Below are 17,797 nucleotides of genomic sequence, written 5' to 3' on the forward strand. Positions count from 1 at the left end.
GGATAAACTATCAAATTACACTGTAACAGAAAATAAATGTGTCGATTTAAATCAAAATTTAACAGGTATTTCCAAAATGTGGATTTATTTTCACTGTCAATCGTTCTCCAAATTTAGAATTTGTTTTTTTTTAATGTTTCAGTTTGCCTGTACATATCACCAATCTTTAAAATATTTTCTTTTACATTTTTGATTCAAGAGTTTGTCAAACAAATTATTATTGCCCAGCTTCTTTGTACATTTACTTTATTCGCATTATGAATCGACAGATGAAAAACCAATTTCATTCCCGCCCCAAAAACCCTGAGATAGTGTGTTGTGTCACTCTGTGGTGATTGAAGTGTGTGTGTTGATGTTCAAGTTTATTCAGTTGAGCTCTAGTGAAAGTGAAAATATTTTTCAGGCGTCTCATACTGAGATCAGTGAAGAGAAGTCTTGAGATGAAAATAATAATGAGGTTCAGGATTATTATGTGAGGGTCACTACACTGCAGACAGGCCACAGATCACAACCCTAACTGAGGACTTTGTGTCCAAGTGTCTCTCTGGTCTCCTCATGTCTCCAAACGACATCACTCAACCTGCTTATTGCGCTTTTTGTCTTTTTCTTGCTGTCGTGTTCCTCAGAAAAAAGTGCTAGAGAAGGAAACTGGTTTGTGTGTGTGTGTGTCTGTGTGAGCGTACGTGTGTGTGTATATAGGGGAGGTCTGTGAGGTGAGTGTGAGACACACAAACTGATGTCCTCTTGTCCACAGAAGGCGAGCTGTATACGTCGTGCATTTGAAGAAGATGAGATAAAAGCCCTGCTGCAAATGGAAAATCATTATTAATAAAAACTATTTAAATTGTTCTCTTGGTCCCTGGTTGTTTTTCAGCTCTGTGATTGGACACTTTTCTTCTCTAATCCACGTTGACTCTTTGCTGTTTCATTCTGGCAGCAACTCCGTGGTTTCCGCACAAGCTACATGGTCGGTCATTTACCTAGAAAGACCCTGTACCATTATTGCAACCAAGCTTTGGTTAAGCAGGTCACTTTAGGCTATATTGAACTTCCTGTAAGGGAATTTCCAATAAATATTATTAAAGTTTTAGTAAATTATTGTCTGTTCAATATCCTCTCAATTCTGTTATTTAAAAAAAGTATAAATGGCCTGTTGAAAGTCCAACGACGAAACCATACTCTGTAAAACATCAGGAAAACTGTGTATTTAGGTTAAACCGGTGAAAACTCACAGAAAAGAGATGTTAAATCTGAGATGATTATTATTTGGATTCTTATATTTATCTTTATCTTGATGAATAAGACAAAACCTCAAAAAATCTCATAGGTGAGTTCTCATGTCAAACACAGCTCCAACGAAACCCACTTTTACACATCGATCATATGCTCTGTGTATAATTATTTACTCTCCTTCCCATTGGCCTATTTCTGATATTTACTCAACCTGCAAATCGGCCCCAAGCTCCACGAATTCGTAGATTAATAAACTAATTTAACCAACTGTTTTATAGTAAATAATTGATTAAATACTTTATCAGTGTTTACCTTTGTGCCTCCAAACTGGTGGAAAAGAACTGTTTTTACAAATCTGGGGGACTTGAGAAATTGAAAATGTTACTTACAAACTTCTATAATATGCTACATTGTTACTGATTCAAATCCCCAATAGTGTAAACAATTACATCTATCTAAATAAATAACCTGATTACATCTGAATATGTTTTTTTTCAGCAATGAACATGATTCTTATTTGTAGAAAGTCCAAATTGATCAACACCTTGTCCCTCAGTGCGGGATGAAGTGTTGGGAAACTTCTGTCTAAGGTCGTGCTGAGACTCACTGATCCTCAGCCGAAGCTACAACCAACCACGTGCCGGACATATTCCTGTAACCTGCGGGACGTCCGGCTCGTTCTGGAACCACACGTCTTCAACACTTGGCCACTGTTCCCTGATCGTCCTGATTGGCTGGCGAGCAGGTGGGTGGATCAGGACCCAAAAACAAACATTGCCTCAGGCTGTGCCACTCTGTGCCTGTGTGTTGACTGCCTGCAGTTCACTTTAGGCTCCGCTCAGATACCCTCTCTCAACCTCTCTCAACCTCTCTGCACCTCGCCTCTTCTCTTCTACCTGCAGCCATGAGGACCACGGTGCTGGCAGTTGTCATGGTGACGTGCCTGATGATGGTGGTGGACGCTGATGTGAAGCCACAGAGAGACTTCAACCTGCAGAGGGTAAGATGCACACACAGAGACTCACACAAACTCACAATCATACAGTTTTTTATGTTTGTAATGTACAGTTTTTAAATCAGTGTAGTAAGTGAAGAACTTCTGTGTTGGTGTTCTCACTGGTTGTTGTTTATCAGGTGAACACTGTGTGTGTGTTTGTTTAAGGTCATCATGTGAGTAACTGTTCTCAAACAGTCATCGGTTTAATGTCACTCCTCCTCCTCCTCCTCCTCCTCCTCCTCCTCCTCTTCATCAGTAGCAGTTGAATCACAAATTGTTGTGATTAATACATTTGTTTAATTCTGTTGTGATCATACACTGGAGGTTGAGAGATGTTGCTCTGACATGGCAGAGACACGTAGTGAATATGAGAAGGAACATCTTCCCTTGTTTCCCGTGACCTGTTTGTTCAGCAACTGGATTTATCTCTGAGGCATTTGAATGATCCCGATAGTGGGACTTTCCATTTTTGGCAAAAGAAAAACCTGGACTTTTTGCCTGTGACGTTCTCAGTTTTTTTTTTAATCTACAAAGTCGAATCATCGTTTTCAGTGGACTTCATACCTACATTGAGGCCCAACAGTTCCCCCCCAGGAAACTTAATTTAAATTCACTGGGTCCATATCTTTGCTTGGATCTGCACCAAATTTAACACATTTATAAATATCAGTGCCCTAAACCTGCCTGTTTATTTCTTGAAGATCCATGAACGTGATCCAATTCTCTGAGAAATTAAAGAAAATGTTGAGAAACGCTCTACCTCTCAACGTTAAAACAAATGTAAAGAAATTCCCAGATCTGCCCCCTGATCCAAAATGTAGTGGATTTTTCCCTGAGCCATGTCACATCCTTCCACCAAATTTTTTCTTAATCTGTCAGGTAGTTTTTTGTTTTTGTTTATCCCTCACATACTTTTTGTATTTGTTTATTCCTCATTAGCTAAAGTCAGGATGTTCAGATCACATTCCCTCCTTCAGTCTGTGTTTTGAAGGATTCACAGGATGTACAGATATGAAGAAACACGGTGGTTCACAGTAGTGTCGGAAACATGAACACAGCTCCCTTGTTGCTCCCTTTGTTGACTTGCGCTAAAAATAAAGATTTGTGTAAATGTATGTTTACGTGCAAAACAGCCACAAAATGGCAGATTTTCCGATAGAAGGGAAAAAAAGTCCAAGTCCACGCACATGAACAGACAAATCTACTGATGTTTTGTTTTTCAACATCAAAAATATGTCATAAAAAGACTTAAACAAATGATGCATTAGACCAATTAGTATTACGTTCTAATTTAATTAAGTATCTTCGTCATCTAATCGTCTGTTCTCCACTACGTGAGCTACAACAACAAGCTTTGGTTTGGTTTAAAATTGTTTTATTCTTATATTTATAAAATGTATTTATATATTATATTTTTTTATTTTATTATCATTGATATCTCCTTTTATTATCATCATCAAAAACAACAACAATAATAATGATTTTAATAATAATAACCCACAACATATCATGCAAATATGTGACATTCTTTATATATCTCTTCAATTCTGTCTGTACATGTTATTATTTTATTCTTATTTTACTATTGCATATAATATTTTTGATAAAATGTGTATTATTATTGTATTACAACCATATTTATCTTATCATTACAACCATGTGTCTTTATCCCTTACTTAATAACCTTTTTATCCCTGATAAACCTCCCCCCCACGTTTGTATATATGTGTGGCAGATAAACATCTTTAAAGAACTACAAAATCTGTTAAACTATGAAGTACATAGTACAACATAGTTTGCAGGCAAAAGTCATACAGAGTAGTACAAACCAGAATACTGCAGAAATGGATTGAGAGTCCAAAAATACTTCATGTGATGTAATGTACGGTATAAAGTAAAAGACACTCACAGATCTTTAGTGTGTAAACTTACATTTGTGTGTACGTGTGTGTTTAGTTTGCAGGGAAATGGTACCGTGTGGGTCTGGCCTATGACGCTCCAAGTTTTGCCCCATACAGAGACAAGACGAAAGCCTCCATGGGCATCATCGCAGCGCTGCCCAACGGCAACGTTAACCTCACCATGTGGGATTCCATGTGAGTCTGTGTGTGTTTGTGTGTTTGGGGGGGGTGACATGTTTGAGCACAGTCTATACATGGTCATATTATACAGTAGAGTCCATGTTTCTTTACACAGCAGCGTGTGTTAGTCAAAGAAGGGAGGGAAGCACACAGATGAGTGAAGAGGTTTGAGGGATGTTGGAGAACATTGTGTTTCCTGTGTGTGCCGCAGGCCGTGGGGCTGTCAGAGTAAATCCTACCACTATGAGAGGACCACTGTTCCTGGACAGTTCACCTACTTCAGCACACGTAAGTCTCTCTGTGGATCTACTCATCCTGCGATAGGGTCAATATTTGACGGGCGTCTGCAGCCGAGATTCTGGATCAACAGTACGAGCTCACAGATGTCGGCCGTGACTCCCTAGTCATGTGATAATACGTAAAGCGAGTAAATGTAACGGTAGATTTGTATTTACTGTGAAGACAAGTTTCTGGTTTGAACCTGAGAATAAGAAGAAAAATGTTACAAAGTGCAACAGTATGTTTTTGTGCAATAAACACAAGAACGCATATAGACGTCTGTTGTTTAGACTTTACACAAAAAATAACCAAGCACATTTTTATAGTGTTGATTTGCATCGAATTTTTTTTTTTTTATGTACTTGCATGTATTTTAAATTTGTTAATTGCTGCTTTTTTGACCTAAAGTCTGCTTTTTAAATTATATACATTTTATTCCTTTTTAATTGCAATAAAATATATAGTTTGCATGTGTATCATATCAAAGATAATAGTCGGTTTCTGACGCATTCGGTTAGTGAAGCTGACTGTAAATTTGAAATGAATTGCAAATCCATGCCGATATTATCAAAATTTTTTCTGGTTAAGTAAAATATTAAATGCTGTATTTTTTCTGTCAGGCCATAACATGGTGAAGGACGTCACAGTGGTGGACACAAACTACAATGAATATGCTGTGGTTCTCAAACACAAGGTTTTTAACAGAGAGTACACACAGGTGGCCCTTTACGGTGAGATAAACACACACATACACACATAAATATATTTTAATCTGAGCTGCATATTTGAGCTTCACCGCCGCTGCTCATCTGCTTCTGCAGGTCGTTCTCTCAGACTGAAGATCGATATCATTCAGAGGTTTAAAGGCTTCGCCTCATCCCGAGGTTTATCCAGAGAATCTATTCTGACTCCACCTCCAGCAGGTAAACCAGGGAATAACACACACATTTATACACAATATGCACACTCACACACACACACATGCATAAAACAGGGGGAATGAAATCACCATTTTCTAATTTATGTGTCTGTGTTTTTCTTGCCCACAGAAAACTGCCCCCCCTCTGCATCTGGACGTTAGGTCGATCTGTTTCTTTTGGAAACCAAAGGCAGTTCATCTCAGATTCACGTGTGTGTGTGAGTGTGTGTGTGAGTGTGTGTTTCTGTTTCTGCCTCCAGGTTCCCTCGAGTACCTCAGATCAAGTGTTTTCTGCTTTTCTCTGAAGTACAGAAAAGTAAAAATCCTCTTTCTGGCTGCAAACATGATGAATGATACATTTATGAATCCTCTTCTAAAACATATTTTATGTAACGTTTTACTTCATTTGTATTGTTCTGCTGTGATTACGTAGTTAAATAAAGAAATAGAAAATAGAAAAACTTCTGATGTTATTTTGTCTTTATTGATTTGTGATGTTTATTTGGTAGATTTGTGATACATTTTGAGGTTTTTCAATTGATTTGTTTGATACATTTTTGTTTAGTTGATATGTTTTTTTCATTTTGTTTTATTGATGTATTTAGTTGATTTTTTTAATTGATATTTTGTAGAGTTTAGTTTAAATCGAGTTATTTTTTTGCGTTTTGTTTTGTTGATTTTATTTCATTGATTTTTTTTTATGTTCAAGGAACTCTTCTTTTCCTCACAACTGCAGAAGTCATAAGGAGAGCGTGCGTTTCAAGGAGTCGCCTGTGAGTGGCGTCAGATCCCCTTTGTTCATGTGTTACCATGTGTTACCATGTGTTACCATGTGTTACCATGTGTGTACCATGTGTGAACCATGTGTGTACAGAGGCTCAGTGTGTATCTGTTGGCTGTGTAGGGTCACCTGAAGGAAACCAAATCAGGGCCTAACTCCAACATGAACACCAGGGGGCAGATTTTACCACACATCAATTTGATCTCTGTGACCTCTACATTAATTACATAAAACTATAATTATTTCCCGCCCTCTTCCTCTCTGTCAAAGAAGAAACTATTGAAAATGTCCGTCTCTGTCTCCGTCGCTGCAGCCTTTTACCCTACTAAGTATCAGCCGTCCACTTCTGCCAGGTATTGATTGGTTGTTTGTTTTAGAGACAAATTCTGAAGTCCAGCGATTCACTGATTAGTCACAGGAACAAACACACTATCACATGCACACACGCACAAGAGACACACAAAGGCAGATAAAGGTCTGATCCCAACTTTTTTTCAGGAAGTCAGTGAGGGGCGGAGCCTCAGGTGGACAGACAGGAGGTCAGTGAGGGGCGGAGCCTCACACAGACAGACAGGAGGTCAGTGAGGGGCGGAGCCTCAGGTGGACAGACGGGAGGTCAGTGAGGGACAGAGCCTCAGGCAGACAGACAGGATGCAGAACGCAGTGAGTCTGGTTTCTGTGCTGGTCCTGGGGTCCATCTGGACCCTGCAGGGGGTCCACACACTCCCAGCAACTCCCCCCCTCCCACAGGAGGACTTCCATCTGGACCAGGTGAGTGACTCTTCACCTCTGACATGGAGCTCTCTCCCATGTTTGTTGTACCTTAGCAGGATTAAACAAATACTACCAAACCGATTTCCACTAACCTTAGTGGGGGGGTCCTGGGCCCGAGAAGAACCCACATTTTAGGGTCAATGAGGATTAATGGGCACATGCAGTTGTTTTTTTCCTTCCATTTCCTTATCACACCGGAGTTATGCACTTTACTAAAATCCATTCCAGTTATTTCATTTATTTGGGACATTATACAAATTCCTCGTTTCATATTTTATCTTTCTCATCTTTCTTCCAGCTTTTATATACAAAATGTTAACACTTTCTCATCTTGTCAAGTGAACTTTCTTTGTGTGCTTTTATTATTTCAAATGTAGTTATTCATTTTGTCTAAATGATATGATATATACAATAATTTTGATAGTGTGTTCCCTGTCATCACGTGATGCTTCTGTGTCCTTCAAGCTCAATTCCACTATAAATCAATATTTGCAGACTATATCCTGACTGTCTTTGAGATATCAGAGTTTTGTTCTAGTTGAGGACAAGCACATGTAGCAATCTGTCTTCCCTTCCATGTGCTTTAGATGATATCATATTATGTCCATGTAACTAGTAAATGTCCCCGTGCTCCCTGCAGTTCATGGGGCGCTGGTTCGAGGTGGCGGTGGTCTCCACCTGTCCCTACTACATGCAGCGGAAGAGGGGGAACCCTGTCGTCCTGGCACTGCAGCTGCAACGTGTTGCTTCTCAGGGCAACTTCACAATGACGGCAACTTCTGTCAGGTCAGACTCAAGCACACACACAGATTGGACAATGCTAAACTCAGTGTCACCTGTTTATCTGTGTGTGTGTGTGTGTGTGTGCGTGTGCGTGTGCGTGTGCGTGTGCGTGAGCGTGTGCGTGTGCGTGTGCGTGTGCGTGTGCGTGTGAGTGTGAGTGTGTGTGTGTGTGTGTGTGTGTGTGTGTGTGTGTGTGTGTGTGTGTGTGTGTGTGTGTGTGTGTGTGTGTTCCCCTGGATACAGGAATGGCTCGTGTCAGCAGAAGTCCACAGTTTACCATTTGACCGACACTTCAGGACGATTCTTCCACCGTAATTTCAGTATGTTTCTTAGCTTCTTCATTCAGCATATTTCACACCTCATTGACAAGGTTTTGGTTAAAACTTCAATGCAGCATGTTTGGTAAATCTTCTACTAAGATGTGTCCACAGATCTGTCCCCCGTTGAACTCTGTCCTCTCTGCAGGGTTTGATGCTGATGTAGATTCCTTCGTGGTTGAAACCAACTACGATGAGTTCGCGTTGATGTTTCTGCTGAGCACAGAGAAACCATCGGGAAATGAAACCACCATCATCAAACTTTACAGTGAGTAACACAATCTTGAAAGTAATCATTAGTTTTAGCTACCAATATTTTTTAATAATCAATTCATCAGTTTAAGATTTAGAAAATTAAAAAAGACCAAACAACAAATCAGTGATTAACAGATAATGAAAGTACAATCGGTTTTAGCTGCTAATATTAATAGTTATTAGTAGTTTTATCAGTTTGAGTCTTAATTAAAAGACCAAACAACAAATCATCCAATGACCATCAATAAATAAACGTTCGTTTAAGCTCTGGTTTCAAGTCAGAATTAAATTGCTTTTAAAACTGAACAAAAACCTGGAGAAATCTTGATTTTAATGAAGGTGTTTCATTTAGTCGCCCATCAGCGACTCCATATCTCGGTTCTGCATGTGTCAGAGTCTCAGTTTGTGGCGAAGGGCACAGCACAGTTCAGTGTTTTAGTTTTTTCCTTGGATATTTAAACCAGTGTGTGTTACTGATGTTCTTCAGGTCGGACTGTGGATGTGACTCCTGCCGTGCGCCTCAACTACAAAACATTGGTGAGACGACATGGACTGAGTGATGAGGCCATCATCAAGAATCACAAAAAAGGTACTTTTAATGATATGTTTTCTCAGTTGGCCACTGACATGCCTGTGCTGCAGGTATTAGATTCAAGTTACGATTTATATTTATTTATTTTTACATAGATAAATGTATGACAAATAACCCTCTTCTGCCTCTTTCCTGTCTTCCCAGATGAGTGTGCTCCACGTGCGCGGGAGCCAGAGCCCACTACTGAGCATCAGGTAAACCAGAAATGTCACATGCAGATATTGAAACCACACATCTGTGTCTGCAAATGAAAAGTGCTCATTCACATGTTTTGGGATTCTTGTGCATCCATCATTCAGATTTCTGCTCCCAAGAAGTCCAAGAGAAATGTGGTGTCGCCTGTGGACTCTCATTATATCTGAACATCGGAGAGAACCTTTTATTTTTATTTTAGAAAACAAATTCTGATAATGTACAACTATGGAGAGAGGCATGGTGACTGTCTGTATTATTGTTTTTACGTTAAAAAAAGTGTAAAATATAACACATTGCATTTCTGTGGAATTTGAGCACATTAATAAATGTTTGTTAAGTGATACAAGATGAGAAGTCTCGTCGACAGACTGAGGAGGACGATCATCACACGATCCTGAGGTCACACGATCAATGACTCATCAAATCAAATCAACTGAGCAAGAAAAACAATTTCCTTAATTGATTAAACATCTTTATTCCAGATTTCTTATGGATACAAAACGTTGGGTTTGTTAAAATGAATCTGTGATGTAGCTGCTTTGCCAAAAAGGTGATTCCGTTGAGTGCAACTGACCTTTCAGATAATACTGAAAATGAAATAAATAAAAAACTACTGGAACATCCCATAGAACTATTCATGCCTTTCTGCTGTGTATTTTGACATCATGCCATGCCACTTTGTAAGTATGTATTCTAAATAAAAGAACTGAATTGAATTTGTATTTCTTATTTATTTTTGGGGTAGAAATAAAGATTTTATTTCCGAATTAACTTATTATGAATAAAAATGTAAAATTGGTTTGTTTATTCAGACAAATTAAGGATTTTCTTTCTAATGAAAAGGGAAAAATTATCTTGATAATTAAAAAAATATTTAGCAGGAGGTTTTTCTCATGAAAGCAGGATATTATTAAATTGATTCAGAAAAACAGAGCAGACCTTCTTTCCTCATGGAAACAGAAATTATATTATTTCTGAAAAAAGCAGTTTTTTTTTCTCAAAAACAGAAAGTTGTCTTGCTCATTCAGAAAATGTACTTAATTTTTTGAAAATAATGTCATTGCTTCAGAAAATTGGAGAAGAAGCTTTTTTTCTCTCGAAAACCAGAATTATTGTTTGTGATGTGTGGATATAACAGGATAAATGATCCTGTGGCCGTTGCTCATTAGATGAAGACATATATGGATTTGTTGATGTTGTTGAAGAGGTCAGCTGATCGGGCGAATCAGACAGAAAGACGCACACAAGCAGAACTTTGCTCTGTAACTTGTTTGTTTTCTTCTGGTTTGTTGGATTGTGTACACGCGGGGGCCGCAGCACACACACAAAACAGGTCAATGTCCTGTCCTCCTTTTGAAGAGCTGAAACTTTTTCCTGGGATTCACTGTGTCAGACTTTTATCCTCTTAGAGACAAGTGGACAGACGGCTGATATGATGAAGACAACAGTGGTTCTGGTTCCTCTGCTGCTCCTGGGTTGGACCTGCTCCCTCCAGGGCCTCCCTGTGCTCCCTGAACCTCTTTACCCAACTCAGGAGAACTTTGATCTGAACCGGGTGAGCGGCTGACATCTGCTGTTTTGCTTTTTATTTTGTTTACTCCTTTGTTTGTAATATTCTGTTACTTTAAATGTATATATTCAGTAAATTAAGTTTAAATGTAGAAGTACTTAAAGGCACTTTTGAACTTCCTCTGTGTTCTACATACATTTATTAACAATTTATGGATGAAATGACAACTGTCGACATATTGACAGACAGAAAATAAAACCTCCAATTCTTAAGCATCAAAAATGTTTTAAAAGTTTAGTTACATGGTGGAAAAGTAACGTATAAATGCATTAAACTCGGGTAATTGTATTGCATTAATTGATCATATCACGTCTGTGTTGAATAAAACGTATACGTCCCTTATCTGTTACTTAAAATCTGCAATTTTTCAGTTAAGAATAAAAAAATCTGAGGGTAAAGTTCCCCCTGCAGAGGTTTTATTGATCCAGGGCAACAGCCATGCTTATTTTCAGCGCTTTGAACGTGTGTGTTCTAGATTGGTTCAACATGATTTCTTTTCAAATAGCTAACTTTAATGTCCTCACTTTTTAAACAGTTTGTGGGAACATGGCATGATGTTGCTGTGACGAGCAGCTGCCCCCATATGCAGAGTCACAGGGCAGATGCAGCCATTGGTAAACTGGTTCTGGAAAAAGACATTGGAAACAAACTCAAGGTGACAAAATCTAAACTCAGGTTGGTGACAAGAGTGTGTATCTCATTCACACACACACACACGCACACACATACACAGGGAAATATGAACTATTTCAAAGGATATAGTTGCTCATCAAACAGATTCAAATAAGAAAAGTATCTGACAAATATTATGCAATTATTGCGACATAAAATTTCAGCAACAGTCATGAAATAGTTTAGGGAACTGAGGCTAAATTGGTAGAAATCAGATGGAAAAACTATGTCAATATCAAACATATCATTACATGGGGATAGCGTTTTATATATATAAATATACAGGCAGAATCTGTAGTTGATTTCATCCCATATATTTAGATGTTTGATTAGACAGAGTTAGTGGGATGCTCTCGATACATTATACATGATGCAAAGAGGAAATCAAAGTTGTGAACATGAAACATGCAAACATAAAATGTGTTGTTCTCTTCTATTTTGCGCGTGTGTGTGTTTGTGTGTGTGTAGACATGGAACATGTGTGGAGATGTCTGGAGAATATGAATTAACCAGCACACCAGGACGAATCTTCTACCATATTGACAGTAGGTGTCTCTCTCTCTCTCTCAGTCTGTTTAAGTTCAATCTGATGAAGTTATGCTCGTCTTCACCCTCTCTCTCTCTTTCTCTCTCTCTCTCTCTCTCTCTCTCTCTCTCTCTCTCTCTCTCTCTCTCTCTCTCCTGCAGGGTGGGACGCAGACGTGGACGCCTACGTGGTTCACACCAACTACGACGAGTATGCCATAATAATAATGAGCAAACTGAAAGCATCGGGGGAGAACAGCACCTCACTCAAGCTGTACAGTGAGCGAAAACAGATATCTCTTTCTTCCACTGTTGTATTTTTGCTGTTATTATAAAAGTGATGGAATAGTATTGATTGGTGTTATTGTTTTTCAGATTTATGGGAGACTACTCCATCTTCCTGTGTAAAGATAAAGATGAATAATAAGACTTTATGATGATAGTTTGCAGACTTTGACTACAAAGTGAAATCTGTCGTTTCATTAAGAATTAACTAGGTGACGGTGATTAGTGGATGAATCTGAGAAGATGTTTCTCCCTCAAACCCTCAACACTGGGTTCTATTCTTACCTCTTCAGGTCGGACGATGTCTGTGAGAGACACTGTGCTGGATGACTTCAAAACTCTGGTCAGACAACAGGGAATGAGTGACGACACCGTTATCATCAAGCAGGACAAAGGTAACACAACTCAGAAACACATATTTATCTCAATACTATTGACATTTCACCTAAACTACTTAATATTGACATTTAAGTCAACAAAATGCAATTATTCCTTGATTTTACTGTGAACACTTTCGGTACCAAACACTGATCACTTCAGTCGAAGAAATCCTCCAAAAGAGAAATTCTACCCATGTTATGAAGTCGACATTAATCTAGAGTGTGAAAAAATAAAAGCTTGAAAAGTTCAGGACAATTGTCACACATATTAAAGCCGGACAGTTTCAGCTCCTGAACCTCGCTCTCTGCATAATGCATAATAATGCATAAAGACAAAAAGTCATGGGTGACTTTCATTTCATTGGGAAAGAGATGTTTCTCTACCAGACAACACAAAATGTAAACACAACAAAAACACAAAAGACAAATGAAGATGTTAAAGGAGCCTAATGATGTGTTTTTATTTCTCTGTGTAGGTGACTGTGTTCCTGGAGAGCAGGTGAACGAACCACCATCTCAGCCAGAGAAAAAAGTAATAAATATACACTTTTCAAAACACAAAAGTCAAGATAACAAATTAATTCAATGAAAGAAATCAAAAAAATCGAAACAGCCCAGATAACACCAGGGTGTGTGTGTCGCAGCAGCGGCTGAGGAGACAGGTGGTGCCGTCTCTGGCTCCTGCAGAGGAGGAGGGATCCGGGGATATGTCACCTCTGTTCAATGACAGCGGTAAGAAATGAGCTTTGATAACGACACAACTAGATCTCTCTCTCTCTTTGTTGTAATGACTGTTTCCATTCCACCCCTTCATCCACGACTCTGCCTCCTCAGAGGCCTGCAAAGCGGCACCAGAGTCCGGACCCTGCTTTGGGTTCTTTCGGCGTTACTTCTACAACTCCACCTCGATGCGCTGTGAGCTCTTCACCTACGGAGGGTGTCTGGGCAACCAGAACAACTTTGAAACTATGAGAGAGTGTCTGCAGAGATGTCGCACTGAGGGTGAGGAGGGGAAAAACACACGCATCACACAGAGCATCGGTGTCAAAGCACATCCACTGAACCAGAATACAGTGAGATGACTTGGGGAAAGTTGAATAGGTGCAAGTATCTGATCTGCTCTGTCTCTGCAGCTGTATGCCGTCTGCCCATGGACCCCGAGCCCTGCACAGGTCAGCCGACCATCTGGGCCTTCGACTCCGTCACTGGTACATGCATGCCCTACAAGGACGGCATCTGCCAGGCCAACGCCAACCAGTTCTACAGCAGGGCAGAGTGTCAGGAGTACTGCGGCGTGGTTAAAGATGGTGAGACGTCCGATAGAAATACAGAAAATGCAGAATAGCAACCAAGAGCAGATTGTAAATAGAAGCAGACACAGACACCAGCCAATGGAAAACCCATCTTTCTTCTCTTTGGCAGATGGAGAGCTCCTGACTGCAAGTTGAGCGAGAAGAGGAGAAACATCTCAGCTCGTCTGAACTCGTCACACTGAGCAGAGACTTGAGCCAACAGCACAATAAAGAAGTGTCCCAGTGCATTTCAAATATGAGAAGTCACATAAAAACCGATCACTAATAAAAAGACATGATCAGTTTGACTGGTGTTTTTTATTGTTTCAAGTTGCTTTCTAGAGAACTCACCTGTAAAAGATTAAATATAGTTGATTTCTTTATGTTCTCTATCTATTATTGCTGTTTTTTGCTGTTATGGTATATGGAGGGGTTAACATACTGTGCGTTTATCTACAAAACTAAATATCTACTCCTGCATTTCCCTCATTACATATAAAAAATTGACGTATTTCCTTATCCGGGGCAATAACAACACCTCAAACCATTATTATTATTATTATATAAATCTCTTGGGTCTGTGGGTACATGCAAAATGTGCAGCATGTCATTGTGTGAATATAACCAGTAGGGGGAGATATTTGTCTATTTACAGATGATTCACATGTATTTCACACAGTTTCAATGTGATACTTATGTGAAAACAACATTCACACATTTACACAGTAAAAGATAAAAACAATACACAACAGCACACTTCCTCATCCCTGTGTAATTAGTGCATCTCTGTCCATTTTAACTCTCTCCTCACTGTTTATGTTTCTTTTACAGTAAATGAGTCATTCACTGCTGTAACATCAACATATAACCTCATCACTGTGCTAGCTCTCGCTCTCTCTTTTCTCACTCACACACTCTCTCTCTCTCTCTCTTGCTCCTGCGAAGGAGCCAGGCTTCCTGCTCTTAGTTCCCAGAGTTCCCGGTTGCTGGCAGTAGAATGCTGGGAATATCCGGAGAGGAAGGGGAAGTGACATCACGGCGGTGACCTTCCGTACCAGGCCATATCACCTGGCGCTGGGAGGGAGGGGGGCAACCAAACAAGTGCAAACACACACACACACACACACACGGATAATCACAGGCACATACTTCTCTGGTTTGTAGCACACACACATTCATGCACATTCAGTGGGACAAACTCTGACACCTCGGTTTTCTTACACCACGAGAATAGACAGAGTGAGAAGAGGAAAAGAAATTCAGCAGGTTCCCACGAAGACTGAGAGGAAGCGATAACTTCAATCGGTCATGCACAAAACTTTCCAGTACCTTACACGGACGGCCGAGCTACAGACAGGAAGAAAATCCCCTCAGCCCTTCAGCTGGTTTGTCTCATCATCTGCTGACCTCTGCTCGTCTCTCTGAGCGATATCTCACCGACCGATAGATACTCGCCATCAGAATCACTTCTACTTTAAAAAAATGCTGTCGGCTCCACCGTGTGATGTGCTCTGCAGGACGACTGATGTTCAGACTTCTGATTCCTCTGAAATGGAAACAGGTTAGAAGGAAAGAAAAGTTTTTTTATTAACTTTCAAGAACATCCACACACACACACACACACACACACACACACACACAGGCCTCCAGATTTCCCCATGCTCTGCAGAAAGCCTGGTTCACCCTCACCCAGGCCTTCACACGTCCACTGACTGTGACACCTTCTCCGGTTCCATCTCCTGGGACCACTTCTCTTCTAGCAGCCGAAACGAATGAGTGTGTGGATATTGTTTATTGTTGCAAGTATTGTACTTGTAAATCTATATTAGAAGCAATTAAAGCTATAACTACTCAATCTCAGCCAAATAAAACATTCAAATACTGCTAACACATTAGTGCATGAGTATTAAAGAGTACTATATAATGATAATGATAAGGCATACAGGACGTTTTTATGCAGAACAAGTACTTGCTGAATGTATTTGTGCTCTGTCGGGCTTATCAGTGAAGTGATGTCTCTTTCGTGATTAAAGTGAAACAGATGTCATTACACACAGGCTGCACACAGATGGGAGCTGGACATAAACACTGAACATATGGACTGTGGCCGAGATATTTACTGAGTCTGGACAGTGTCTCCGGGGTTACATTCCTTACAAAACACACACACATGTATATGTACAAACCCGTATATGAACACATACGAAGAAACATTTACAAGACAAATTTTAAAGACATTATCATATGTAATGATAAAAACACATGTTTTGTGAAAAGAGAAAATTGATTTCAAGAAAGAGGCATGAGAGAGATGCAGAGCGAGAGAGAGAGAGGTGCAGAGAGAGAGAGAGAGAGAGAGAGAGAGAGAGAGAGGATGGTGATGGAAGAAGGATGAGCAGGAATTGGTAAAGAGGGAGGGAGCGAGGGAGGGAGGGAGAGGGAGAGACAGTGTGTGTGGTGGAGATGTCATTATGCAGGATGACAAAAGAAGAAGGGATTCTGGTCAGCTGCTGCTGCCACTGACTATTGTCCTTCCCACAGAAGACCACCCTCCCCCCCCCACCTCACACACACATCTTGTGCTGGACATCACTTTCTTTCCTTCTTCAAGTTCAACTCTGATTACATGGCTGACCAACTGGCAGCCCCCCCCCAGCATTTAAAGACCCTGCTAGCCCCCTCCCCTAAATCCCAGCTGTGTCATCTGTGTCCCTTGAGGAAAAGCCTGAGATCCGAGCAGACGTTTTGTTCCAGAACCAGACAGATTCCAGAAAAACATTTAGCAAAAGAGTTAAACTTTGCAAAGAGAGCAAGAAAATCATTGAAATGTTAGAAGTCGTATAAAAAAATAAGATAAATGTGACATTTAAATGGAAAATCCTGCTGATGTATCATAACAACCTCTAATAAGGAATACTGTAGTAAGAGTTCTCACCACTAATTAATTTATTAACTATTACATGCATGGTCAAGTCAAGTCAGATTTATTTCTACTGCACATTAGAAACAACATAAATGCGCTAAAGAACTTTGCAAACATGCCAAAGGAAAAACAAAACAAGAACGGATAAAACAGAAAATACAAAAGACAGAGACACAATTAAAATATTGTATACTTGTGTTTATTTCAAATCATTTAATCCCACCCTCTTTTTTTCTTTGCATCAAACACAAAAACTTTATTAACGGAGAATCATAGGTTTTTCACCGTATAAACACGCAAGTTGTTCATATAAATGTCACATTCTGCATCTATCACTAGTCACAACTTACACACCCACTTAGATGGATGCCAGACTAGTCAGTGGCAGCTTACCTCATCCAAAGTCCCACTCCAGCGAGTGGAGGATTATCGATTTAAGAATGAAAGTGCTTGTAATGAGTTGTTTTCTACCTGTGGAGAAGTTCTAGTGTTTTTCAACCTTAGAGAAGCAGCTGAAAGAATCTCCTTTCTCCCCTTTGTGTGCGAGTGTGTGTGTGTATGCGCCTCACGTAGCTGCTAAAGGTGCTGAGCTCTGCATTATAATCCATCCACTTCCACGGAGGGTCTTTTAAGTGCAGGGGCGTTGGCGTGTGCGTGTGTGTGTGTGTGTTATATATTTGTGTTCCTATACAGTCAGCGTGTGGCCATAAATGTTTTCAAGTCAATCCAGACCACATGACCCTTCACCAAGTGACCTCAACCCTCCACTGTCTCTCTGCACAGTGTGTGATGCTCTAACCCTTTTCTCTTTGACTGACCTCTCTTTGACTCACACACACACACACACACGCACACACACTGGTGTATGACTACTCGGTGACACAGCCAGACAGACTCAATAGGCGACCCGGCACATTCCTTTCCCCAGGTGGTATAAAAGACGC

General features: G+C 40.0%; 3 protein-coding genes across 4 annotated transcripts; all 3 read left to right on the forward strand.

The window, feature by feature from the left end:
* The first annotated feature begins 2,017 nt into the window (after positions 1–2,017).
* Positions 2,018–5,972, forward strand: ptgdsa (prostaglandin D2 synthase a). The gene is made up of 6 exons (XM_061071483.1): positions 2,018–2,233; positions 4,187–4,326; positions 4,523–4,599; positions 5,211–5,321; positions 5,412–5,513; positions 5,640–5,972. Exons 1-6 carry the CDS (start codon positions 2,138–2,140, stop codon positions 5,669–5,671), a joined length of 558 nt encoding a protein of 185 aa, XP_060927466.1. The 5' UTR covers positions 2,018–2,137; the 3' UTR covers positions 5,672–5,972.
* Positions 5,973–6,880: 908 nt separating this feature from the next.
* LOC133003422 (protein AMBP-like) lies at positions 6,881–9,922 on the forward strand. Its single transcript, XM_061073155.1, has 7 exons — positions 6,881–7,061; positions 7,705–7,850; positions 8,091–8,167; positions 8,313–8,432; positions 8,907–9,008; positions 9,156–9,205; positions 9,311–9,922. Exons 1-7 carry the CDS (start codon positions 6,942–6,944, stop codon positions 9,371–9,373), a joined length of 678 nt encoding a protein of 225 aa, XP_060929138.1. The 5' UTR covers positions 6,881–6,941; the 3' UTR covers positions 9,374–9,922.
* A 600-nt stretch (positions 9,923–10,522) lies between these two features.
* LOC133010197 (protein AMBP) lies at positions 10,523–14,238 on the forward strand. 2 transcript variants are annotated; one of them, XM_061077803.1, is made up of 10 exons: positions 10,523–10,761; positions 11,312–11,451; positions 11,917–11,993; positions 12,136–12,252; positions 12,552–12,653; positions 13,115–13,170; positions 13,286–13,370; positions 13,473–13,640; positions 13,772–13,945; positions 14,061–14,238. In XM_061077803.1, the coding sequence occupies exons 1-10, from the start codon at positions 10,639–10,641 to the stop codon at positions 14,084–14,086; spliced, it is 1,068 nt and encodes a 355-aa protein (XP_060933786.1). In that variant the 5' UTR covers positions 10,523–10,638; the 3' UTR covers positions 14,087–14,238. The 2 variants fall into 2 exon arrangements, with proteins under 2 accessions (XP_060933786.1, XP_060933704.1); XM_061077721.1 differs by having other exon boundaries at positions 10,524–10,761; positions 13,283–13,370.
* Positions 14,239–17,797: the final 3,559 nt, after the last annotated feature.

The sequence above is a fragment of the Limanda limanda genome, chromosome 1, assembly GCF_963576545.1.
Source record: "Limanda limanda chromosome 1, fLimLim1.1, whole genome shotgun sequence".
Classification (NCBI taxonomy): Eukaryota; Metazoa; Chordata; class Actinopteri; order Pleuronectiformes; family Pleuronectidae; genus Limanda; species Limanda limanda.